At 52.8% G+C, this 11503-nt stretch overlaps 4 protein-coding genes across 4 annotated transcripts; 3 read left to right on the top strand and 1 right to left on the bottom strand.

Annotated features, from left to right (window-relative positions):
• Positions 1-740: 740 nt before the first annotated feature.
• On the bottom strand, positions 741-2015 carry J4E85_005657 (uncharacterized protein; the record flags this gene model as incomplete). The annotated part of the gene is made up of 1 exon (XM_051469900.1): positions 741-2015. One exon carries the CDS (start codon positions 2013-2015, stop codon positions 741-743), a length of 1275 nt encoding a protein of 424 aa, XP_051326731.1.
• A 691-nt stretch (positions 2016-2706) lies between these two features.
• On the top strand, positions 2707-4086 carry RBG2 (Ribosome-interacting GTPase 2; the record flags this gene model as incomplete). Its single annotated transcript, XM_051469899.1, has 3 exons — positions 2707-2735; positions 3027-3458; positions 3510-4086. The coding sequence occupies 3 exons, from the start codon at positions 2707-2709 to the stop codon at positions 4084-4086; spliced, it is 1038 nt and encodes a 345-aa protein (XP_051326730.1).
• Positions 4087-4783: 697 nt separating this feature from the next.
• On the top strand, positions 4784-5889 carry ERG3 (c-5 sterol desaturase; the record flags this gene model as incomplete). The annotated part of the gene is made up of 2 exons (XM_051469898.1): positions 4784-5052; positions 5103-5889. 2 exons carry the CDS (start codon positions 4784-4786, stop codon positions 5887-5889), a joined length of 1056 nt encoding a protein of 351 aa, XP_051326729.1.
• Positions 5890-6649: 760 nt separating this feature from the next.
• Positions 6650-6981, top strand: J4E85_005654 (uncharacterized protein; the record flags this gene model as incomplete). Its single annotated transcript, XM_051469897.1, has 2 exons — positions 6650-6908; positions 6950-6981. 2 exons carry the CDS (start codon positions 6650-6652, stop codon positions 6979-6981), a joined length of 291 nt encoding a protein of 96 aa, XP_051326728.1.
• Positions 6982-11503: the final 4522 nt, after the last annotated feature.

Genomic DNA, 11503 nt, shown 5'->3' with positions numbered 1-11503 from the left:
GCCGGCAACCTAAAACACGGATGCCATCCCACTCTCTCCCTCCCGTCATCCCTCTGCCCATCCCTCTCCCTATCACCATCCCTCCCTCCATCCTCCCCCTCTCCAGGCCCAACAACCCAATACCAAACCGCCCACTGCCCCTCCTCCCCCATCTCCCCCACCGTCCTCCTCACCCCATCATAAACCTCTGGACAAAACGACCGTGGGATACAGCCGTTGGCGTCGAGAGCGCTGGAGGGGAGCATGGCGGGGACGGCGGCGTGGGAGAGGTAGCGCCATGTTAGGTTGAATATGAGATCTGTGGGTGTGGGCTCTTGGTTCATAGTTGGTGTTCGACTATAGGACGGGGGTGGGGTTGTCTTCAGAAGATGTACGTCGTTTTGCGTGGACGTCTTTTCAAGGCTGGGGGCTATGCGAGGGGTGGGCGTATGTGGAGGTGGGATAGTCTACTGGTACAGCAAAATGGTACTTTTACTTTGCTGGCAGGTGGAGGTGATCTGTGAAATAGTGAGAACGGGTGTTGGTTGAACACGTACCGCAACTGAGTTTTCGCAGTGATTGGGGAAGTGAAAACGGGAGAGCTTTCTTCTTAGAAGACTAATGGGAAGACAGGGCATACGTTCTTGAAGAACTGTGTCTTGTTCTTTCTGGGTCTATCGTTCGATCCACAGTGCTGTATGTAGGAAATCTACTAGACGCTATGCGACATATGACTTACACGTAGGAGACAGTAGAAGCTTCTAAAACGCAATACCAGTCGTCCACCACGTATCACCACGATGCCAGCGTACTAGCTGTCCGCCCCAGCACCACCACCCATCTCTAGCATCAGGTCCGAATCCCAGTCCGCGGAACAGAGAGATAGGAATGGGTTCGAAGAGCCAAACGCCCGCTTGAGCAAAGTCGTCGCAAAGAAGATGAGCCGTGTGATAAAACCAGACATGAACGTACAAAAACGTCCATCCCCGCTTCAGCCAAGCGGGCAGATTCCTACCCAGACCAGCCTCCTTCGCAGCCTGCGTCAAACTCGCTTCAACAAAAATCCCCACAGCCTGCAGCAAGAAAAACACCATCGGCCCCCTCACCGGCCTCGTCTCCCCCGTAGCAGTAAAACTCCCACTGCCATGCACAACGCCACTCAGAAAAAACGCCACAGAAAGCTGCAACGCCTTCGCGGCCACCCCCTTCTTATCCCACCCCAACCCCTCAACAACCTTGCGACTAGGTTCCTGGAACGCAAACCGAAAAGTCTGATGCCACCAACTGCCCCACCAGCCCGCAAGTCCTTTATCCAAGACCACGCTGTACGGCGCCCACGTCTCAGGATACATCCAGGGTTCTGCGCGGGCGCCGAGGAGGGAGGGGGAGAGGGCGCCGCTGAAGAAGAGGGGGCCGAGGGCGAAGATGGTTTGGAGCGCGTATTTTACGGCGAGCATGCTGAGGAGGAGGTGGTATGTGTGTGTTAGTGCCGGGCTGTTTGTGAGCCACGAGGGGAGGTGCGGTGGTGGTGCTGCTGCTCTGTTTGTCAAGCCCCAGAAATAGGGATCCCACATCATTGTTGTTTTTAGCAGGTCGAGGACTAGGTAGCCTTTGAGTAGGCGCCAGGTGTTTTGCCGGAGGAGGGTGCGCCGGGAGGTGAATTGTGCTACTTGGCCCGCGTGGGTTTTGTAGGTGTGCTTTGGGACGGTGGATGCGGAGTTGGCGTCGAGTTGGATCTGGATGGGTTTGGGGGGTGGGGGCAGGGCGGTGGTGCGCCAGTTCCAGCCCATGCCCCGGAAGTTGCAGAATATATCCAGTACCCAGTCTAGGCGCTCGATGAAGGGGCGGAGGGGGTAGGGTTGCCATGCGTATTGGCCGTGGCGGTCTCGTGGCCCAGAGGTGCTGTTGACGAGGTCGTCTTCTAGGGTCTGGTTCTTGATTTCTTCTTTGGCTTCAGCACCTCCATCGTGTTGTGTCTTCTCTTTCCGCTGGTCTGGATCCGAACCAAAAACGCCCCCGGTCCTTTCAATCCTCATGAAATCTGTCTGTGCATCGTTGCACACTATAATCGCGCCAACCCATGCTATGCTCCATGCGTTGACTAGACCGATACCCAAAGCTGGTGCTACCGCCCTCGCCTTTGTGTATAAGTTGCTGTAAGTTGCAAATCCGGCAATCCATGCAAATGCCAAGTATCGTCCTTTCTCAAGCCACGGCCGATGCTGATGCGGGATGAGAAGATATATGATAACAAAAAGTGCACCAAGCGTCCCCCATGGATACAAGAATGGTTGGTATTCCCCAGATGCGATAGCTTTATCGTATTGAGCGTGGTAGTGATCTAACAAGTCGTGATGCGACCGCGGCCAAGGATCCTCGGATTTAAACAACATGCTTCCAAGACGGAACGAGAAGCGACACAGAAGTAAGAAACGAACAACATAGGAAAGAAAGCAACAAGACTAAGCACTAGAAACCACAAAACAAACCAGCGTGGCGCGAAAGCTCATGGCCTTTCAGATGACGCACTCCAGGGCTGCATCTTGCGTTCGCTAGCTGACGCGCTAGGCCCGAAGAGCAATGGCGCTGGGCCGCGGGCGCTGCAACACCAAACCTTTACCATCGTGATATTGCCGGACTGCAGCCCGCCACAAAGTGCGATTACCGTTCATCCTCACCCCAGTCCCTCTCTATCCGAGTGCGAAGAGTGCGCAGTAAACCGTCAAGATGGTGAATATTACGGAGAAGATCAAAGAGTGGGATAGCGCCGAAGTTTTGTTGTGGCCTTGCGCTAACGCCCCGCCAGGATTGAGGATGAGATGAGGAGGACGCAGAGTGAGTGGAACAGTGACTTTTTGATGGTATTTGCGCTAACGAGATGCAGAGAATAAGGCTACGGGTATGTACATGCGGATTTGATTGCATCGATACTGGATGCACTGTGTATCACGTGCTGACAGTCAAGTATAGAATATCATCTTGGTCTACTGAAAGGGTATACTATCTATACTCCTATATTTCGTCTCTCTATGCTAACCATGCCACAGAAAACTTGCCCGTCTCCGCGCACAACTCCTCGAACCCGCTGCAGGTGCAGGTTCCGGTGGAGGACAAGGATTCGATGTATCAAAATCCGGAGATGCGCGTATTGCACTCGTTGGCTTCCCCTCGGTAGGAAAGTCGACCTTCCTCTCCAGAGTCACAAAGACAAAATCAGAAGCCGCATCCTACGCCTTCACCACGCTCACGGCGATTCCTGGTGTGCTTGAGTATGGTGGTGCTGAGATTCAGGTCTTGGATTTACCGGGTATCATTGAGGGCGCTGCGGAGGGTAAGGGACGAGGAAGACAGGTCATTAGTGCTGCGAAGACGAGTGATCTTGTCTGCATGATTCTCGATGCTACGAAGAAGGCGGAACAGAGGCGATTGCTGGAAGCCGAGTTGGAAGCTGTGGGTATCAGATTGAACCGTGAGCCACCGTAAGTTCACCTCAATACTTCCCCTTTACGTCAGAATCTCATCGACAACAGAAACATCTATCTCAAGCCCAAGAAGGCGGGTGGCATGAAGATCAACTTCCAGGTCCCGCCCAAGCATCTCGACGAGAAGATGGTCTACAACATCCTCAAAGACTACAAGATGCTCAACTGCGAAGTCCTCGTCCGAGACGAAAACGCAACAGTCGACGACTTCATCGACGTCATCATGAAGGACCACAGGAAATACATCAAGTGTCTCTACGTGTACAACAAGATCGATAGCATCGGTCTCCCGCACTTGGACGAATTAGCACGCGAGCCACACACCGTCGTCATGAGCTGCGAGCTCGATCTCGGTATTCAAGACGTTGTGGACAGGTGTTGGGAAGAGTTGAGGTTGATCAGGGTGTACACAAAAAGGAAGGGCAACGACCCAGATTTCTCAGAGGCGCTCATTGTACGGCACGGAAGCACGATCGAAGACGTCTGCGACCAAGTTCATCGGACGCTGAAGGAGACATTCAAGCATGCGCTGGTTTGGGGCGCGAGTGCCAGACACGTGCCGCAGAAGGTGGGCTTAGGGCATGTAGTGGCCGATGAGGATGTTGTCAGCATTGTGGCAAAGTAATTGTTGTCGAGGCCTGGTATGACATAGAGACGAATGAGCATCAGCTGTATACGACTCACAAGAGGGTCTGCCGAGACCGCCTAGAACCAAACCTTCCATGCCACCAATAACTGATTCTCACTACCAGTCAAGACAATGCACGCCACAAAACGCGCAATCACGGTTTGTAAGCGCAAGAGTGGCGTGTCAACCGTGCTGTCACCGTCCGAGCATCGGATGAGAAGATCTGATAAGGGGCAGCGCCTGTAGGGCTGTCAGTCCACTTCCGGAACCAGCGGATGCGTCGATTCCGGCGCGCGAGATTGTGATGCGTAGTCACGTGAGCGTCTCTAGTCGGCCGTCTTGACGCTTGATTGGCACAACGTCGACGGTTGAGGAACCAAAGCAGTTAACATGGACCCTGGCGACATTTCCCTCAGGGACGCTTGTACTCGGGGCGCCGAAAACTTATCGCCGATAAATGGAAGCGTTGCCGTTATGACTACCTACTTGAACGAGAGCATTCGCCTCCCCACATTCGTTTATACTCTATCCTAGATACTCTGCTCTCTTTGCATTGCTCTTATTGCCTGTCTCTTGTTGTGACGTGTACCTGCATTGTGTGCGCCCGTTGGTCCTCAAACATCACGAATAGCAGGCCTTCCGTACCTGAATCCGCCGATCGCCGAGGCGTCTCCTCGCCCCAGCCTGAACAGCCATGGACGTCGTCCTCGAACTAGCAGACACCTTTCTCTTCGACCCTCTCTACGCAACCCTCCTTCCCGCCTCCACACCCTCTTTCGTCGGCAATGCAACGATTTCAAGCATTAGAGAGGAGCCCACGGGCTTTGCTCTTCCGCACGCGACCTGGCAGTATGAGCCCTCGACGCAATTCTTCTCCGTCGAGCCCTCCAAGTATGCCTACATGAGCCAATGGACACGCGACGACTGGCGGCGACAGGCCGTGTCCTTGTACCTCATCACATGGTATGCGCTGCTTGAGCCTTCTGTGCAATACTCCTCTGACAACCCTCCAGGCTCTTTGGTGTCCTAGTATACTATGTCTTCGCCGGCGCCTCGTACTTCCTCGTCTTCGACAAGTCGACCTTCAACCACCCGCGATACCTCAAGAACCAGATCAAGCTCGAGATGAAGCAGGCCAACATCGCCTTCCCCATCATGGCCATCTTCACCGTGCCCTGGTTCCTGCTCGAAGTGCGCGGCTACTCCAAGCTATACGACACCGTAGACCAGGGCCCAGGGCTCTGGTACAACTACCTGCAGTTCCCGCTCTTCTTCCTCTTCACCGACTCGGCCATCTACTGGATCCACCGCGGCCTCCACCACCCCCGCGTCTACAAGCACATCCACAAGCCGCACCACAAGTGGATCATGCCCACGCCCTTCGCCTCGCACGCGTTCCATCCCGCCGACGGCTACGCCCAGGGCCTTCCCTACCACATCTTCCCCTTCCTGTTCCCACTTTCGAAGTTCGCATACGTCTTCCTCTTCGTCTTCGTCAACATCTGGACCGTCCTGATCCACGACGGCGAATACGCGCACAACTCGCCTATCATCAACGGCGCTGCTTGCCATACCATGCACCACCTGTACTTCAACTACAACTACGGTCAATACACGACGCTCTGGGACCGTCTTGGTGGAAGCTACAGGAAGCCTAACGACGAGCTCTTTCAGAAGGAACTCAAGATGTGCCAGAGCGAGTGGAAAAAGCAAGCTGAGGCCGTCGATAAGATGGTCGAGGAAGTTGAGGGTGACGAGAACGACCGCACATACGCTTCTGAGACGAAGAAGCTGCGATAGACGTTCTTCCTGACTGCATGATATTGCAGATGGAGTAGATTTTGAGATGCCGTTACGATATGGGTGGGGTTAAGGTGTATACATGCTTGTTCGATCGCAGGCCGATCGTCATCAGTTACCTCTTTCTGCGTGTACATACCATTCTTCGCGTCAAAAGTTTGAGTATAGCAGTCTCGCTTTGCAGAGCAAAGCCCTTGCTTGTAATATCATAGAACTTAGGGAGAAAGAGTCGCCTCTTGGGATAGTAATAGTAACATTGTCGACATGCAGCGTTCAGGCCCGCTAATCTGAGTTGCTTGTGAAAGTGTGCTTATAAACACAGTTCGTCTTTGATATGTTGGTAAGCTTGACCCCTCGTTGTAGGAAGCGGGGTATGCAACTTAGCACTTGGCTGTGCTCTGCACGCCCTGCGAGTACATTTGTGTGGGTCATGTATAGGATCTGATAGTATGCTGACTCTGTTCATATCTGGAGTGATAGATATATAGTCTCTCGAAGTGTTAACTTGTTGAAGGACATCTTCCAGGCGCCGATTGTGTGGGGTTTGGATATACAGCATTACCAACTTATCGAATGCAAGGAAGAGACATAGGAAAGGATATCAAATCACTAAACTGTCGGTACAAATACACATCATCCCTATCCAACATACCTACACATACTAACGCCCCTTCCAGCTCCATCATTCCCCTGCCCACCCTCACCCTCCGCCATAACCACCACCGCAATGTCCACCCCACCACCCATTCCCCCCTCCCCCATGATCCACATAACGACCGTCCACGCCGAAGGCGAAATCGGCGACGTAATAACCTCCGGCATCCCGGACCCAGTCCACCTCCCCACCATGTACGCCAAACTACAATACTTCCTCCACAACGCAGACCACTACCGGCAACGCCTCATGCAAGAGCCACTCGGCCGCGTCTCACAATGCATGAACCTGCTGCTCGCCCCCTGCGACCCCTCCGCCGACGCCGGTTTCCTCATCCTGGAGAGCGACGAGTATGCGCCTATGAGTGGGAGCAATACGATATGTGTTACCACTGTGTTGTTGGAGAGCGGGATGCTGGAGATGGAGGAGCCGGTTAGTAGGGTGGTGTTGGATACGGCGGCGGGGGTTGTGAGGGTCAGGGCGGAGTGTGGAGGGGGGAAGGTGAGGAGTGTGGAGTTTGATAATGTTCCTGCTTTTGTACAGGAGTTGGGGCTTAAAGTTGATGTTGAGGGCTTGGGCGTTGTGGAGGTGGATGTTGCGTGGGGTGGCATGTATTTTGTGCTTGTGGATGTAGGGAAATTGGGGGCGGGGATTGGGGTGGAGAATAGGCATGGGAGGCGGCTTGTGGAATTGGGGCAGAGGATTTTCAAGAAGGTGAAGAGTGTTTATGAACCTGTTCATCCGGCGAATGAGCTGATTAGGGGGGTTAGTGCGATTCAGTTTACGGGGCCGGTGGTGAAGGAGGAAGATGGGGGTTTGGTGAGTGTTAATACGGTGGTGGTGAGCCCGGGTAGGTTCGATAGGAGTCCTTGTGGGACGGGGACTTCAGCTAGAATGGCGGTCTTGCATGCTAAGGGGCTGTTGAAGGTTGGACAGAAGTTTACCCACAAGAGTATTGTTGGAACGCAGTTTCAGTGTAGTATTTTGGGTACGACAAAAGTTGGGGATCACGAGGCGATTCTACCGAGGGTTAAAGGGCGGGCGTGGATAACGGGGTATAGGCAGGTTTTGGTGGATAATGGGGATCCTTTTCCGGTGGGTTTCAGAGTTGGGGATGTTTGGGGGATGGAGGAGTGAGAGGTGGATGGGAAGGATGGAGCTGTGAGGCACTGACGAGTGGCACTGATGGCTAGATTGGAAGATAGATGTAGGGAATTGGATGAGAGTGTGAGCTGCTAGATCCCTACACATCGGTGGTATTAGCTATGAGTACTGTGTTTCCATACCTGGTGAGGATGGGAGACGGGAAGCATTGGAAGCACCCACAGTGTTTCTCTCCGATGGGGCGGCAACAGTGCTAGATAGTAACACGTAGTCAACTAGATTTAAGTTTACTATTCGTAGACCGAAGAGGGATATGCCTAGAGTCTTCACAGTCTAGAATGCAACAAAATGTATACATTGACTCTCGGACTATATGGCGTTGCAGAGTCGCATATAGCGATGAACCTTTGTTACGAACAGGCTGCATCGAAGCATATGCGCCTCAGTAAAAGGAAAACCTCTCCCGCCTACATTTCAAGACACTGAATGTGCTCTTCACCCAATTCTGTCATGATCATGCGCCCGGGGAAGCCGACCCCCAGCCCCGTTCCGTAACAGGCACATTTGTCAAGCGCTAGCATACCTAGGTACACTTCGGATATTCGGACCATCATGAAGCCCTCCGCGGATTCTGAAGACACAAGAAGCAGCAGCAGTAACCGCCCAACTCCCAAAAATCGCGGGGCATCCTCTTCCCTCCCACAACCACCCACCCCCTCAACTCAAGCTGCATCAGCGTCCCAAGCCTCGCGCACGCAAAACCAGCGGTGAGAAAGAGACCAACACTTCTTCATGTGCCTCGCAATTCCCGTGCCCAGCCATTTTCCCAGGATGCCCTCGCTAACATGTACCAACGTTGAGAAACGGGACCGAGGCGAGAGGATGCGAAAAAGCAATTCTCACCCACACACCCACACATCCACACACCAACTTCCTGATTCGGACTGGGGACACCCCCGCCACACCACAAACTTGCCTTTCTCACCGCTGTGTGGATCGATGGTACTGCGAGGCTAGAATTTAGGTTACCGGATGTGCAGTTTACATGGGTGGTAATCGAGCTGAGCCAAGGGCTGGTTTGGCGGGTTGGGGGGGTTTGATTGGGATATACGTTTTGCGGGGTGAATTGCTGTGGCGAAGTGTACCTACATAGCTGAGAACGCCGCCCCGGTTTCTCGCTAGCAGTTACGGGTACCATGGGAATGCGCCTCTTACGACAGCTACCAATGCCGCGGGACTGTCGTTGAGAGGGGAAGATTAAAGGTATTGGCGTTGACGATTCTTCTCATCGAATGATCACATAGTACGTGTCCTGCGAGTTGATTGGAGCGCGCAGAAACACCCCGGTACCATGGCGGTACATGGCGAGATCATCATGAAGTCCTTCATTGTGCATCGGTGTCACCGATGAGATACGTGGCTCTTGTTGGTTTACTCTGCTTCACGTATCTTGGTTCAGGGTTGAAGTTTACTCGCATTAGTTAAACCTTAACGATATGCTTGAGGGAAGTGAGTGGCGCACGGTCTCGCCTTGGACGTACATGATGGTAAACGGTGCACCCGCTGTAGCTTGTCGGATTGGGCTTAGCATATGGTATGGAGCGGCTGATGCATCGCATACCTTGATACATGTACATTGTAAGGTATCCTCGCAAGAGAATGCTCGCCCTGTTGCATGCATGTACAGATATATGCGTGGTGTCATCACTATCATGTACACTACGGCTGGTATGGCATTAAATGGATCTGCTGGCTTCTTGCCTCAATAGTCGTGTTATCCTGATTGACGGAAAGCTAGGAGATATCGCGGCTGAGGGTCGGCCTATGGTGAGCTCGAGCTGCAGCGAGTCTTTCTATGCTTAGCTTTACGCTATGCTGCTTTGCGACGACCGTATTGTTGTGAAACTCCTGTTTCTCGTGACGGATGTTCATGTCGTGCTGTATGTGATGCAGTGCGATTCTTACCACCGTCATCAGAGCATCGTTGTAGTGCTAACGATGCTGCTGTACTTTTCGTATACTGAAATACGAATAGTATTGCAGACATGCCACCAAAGCGAGCCTGAATAATTGACACATTGGTTAGATTTGGGGGCGTAGTGCTATAGAGTGGCTCTCTAAGGTTAGCAGCTAGCCACATACTCGACGTATACTATTCGACCCAAGCACTGCAATACGACTGGGAATGTGTGCAACCAAGTCCTTCCAACGTTAAAGACGTTACGTAGAGTGCTTCTAAAGCCTGTTGTGGAAGTGTGGCAGAAGCATTGATCGACGGAAGTTGGTCACCCGCTCTGAAACCTGGAAATGAAGCTGCACAAACTATATCAGCCACCGAGGAGACGAATATTGATTTCTACCAGATGCACCTCAATCATCTTCCAGCCATGTTCATGGAAGCTGATGGTATTGCCTGAGCACAGTCATCCGAGATGGCGAGGGATGTGCCCCGTAGAGCACGTCGTTCGCTTGGAAGTGCGGTAATTTTTACTGATCACACGATATGTTGTGAACAGATGGTATGATTCGACGAAAGTTTCTGAAAATTCGCTATGATGGTAGATGCGGTCAATGACTTGACAGTTCTGAAGGTTGACACTCAGGCGTGGTGGGTGGCTCACTGACAGGTTTGACGGCTACGCCTTGGGCGATTGACATCTCCTGTTCTGCGAGTCCCTCTCAATCTAGTACGAGACGTTGAACATCATATTGTCACGCGCGCTGGACTGATCAGCTGATCTTCGTCCTCCATATTGGTCTCACAGCCACTCAAACCCCACGCTTATGATACCTACGTTCTCGCCAAGTCCGACGTCGCCTCTCATTGTTCCTCGGCTGGAGTAATACAACTCTGCATCCAGCCCGTCCAAGGCCCGTTCCGACCGGCCTCCTGCATCGAATGCAGGTCTACCTATAAGGAACACGACACCCTGGCTCCATTATTCCCAGAAGCCCGTTGTCTGCATGCGCATGCTCTTTCGGAAAGCTGCTGCGAGCATATGCACACGTTTTCATATGCAGACAGGGCGCCCTGGCTCCCGAGATTCTCATCTTTTACTTGCACCCGAACGGTCCATTAGAGCACAATAGCAAGCGCTGTACGACTGCGCTTGTTTTTGCTACATGGAGTCGGAATTGCAGGGAGGCTGGACCAGGTCTGCGGGAGGCGTTCCCTATATGGTAGTATTGAAGACAAATCGGCTCGGGAGTGGCAATAGCCATAGACGAAAAGACCAGACGTACGAGAACGGCATCGGCATGCCGAACAGTCGGGGTGATCCACTGAAGATGAGGTGGACAAATGGCCATCTACAATGCAGGGGAAGATGCATACAGACGGACATGTCCGAGACCACACTTTCTCTGCGAAAGTATGGAGAGCCGAGGGCCGGGGGTGAAGCGCCCATGACACTGTGTAACCTAGAAGAATGGATGTGGTTGCAGGATGCATTGGAACCCATGGTCGAGCTATCCTCGTATTGTGACTGAGATGCCGCAGGTTTGTGAGCTAGGTACAAGAACCCGACCAATGGTAGAGCGGGTGTTCGTATGTATGGCGGTCTCGAAGAGGACGTGTTCCACTCTATCCGCCTGTCAAGTCTTCATTTCGCCTAAGCACCAGCAATCTGACAGGATACAGGTGGAGGTTACTTACCTGTCAAAGTGAGACATGCATCAAGACAATACGAGCAGTTACGTACCAACAGAGATGAAGGCGTGGTATCTGAGGTTGATGCACCATGGGGCGTGTGTCGCGTACTCACGGCGAGTACCACATCCGCCGCCCGGCTTTCCCATTTTCTTCGATGGCTCCGCGTTTAAGGTTCAAGTGCTGTGACGAGTATGCAGACAAAG

This window comes from Alternaria conjuncta (genome assembly GCF_024043145.1).
Source record: "Alternaria conjuncta strain BMP 0040 chromosome Unknown scaffold_7, whole genome shotgun sequence".
Classification (NCBI taxonomy): Eukaryota; Fungi; Ascomycota; class Dothideomycetes; order Pleosporales; family Pleosporaceae; genus Alternaria; species Alternaria conjuncta.
Note: the sequence above shows the minus strand (reverse complement) of the source record. Positions and strands in the feature narration are given on the sequence as shown.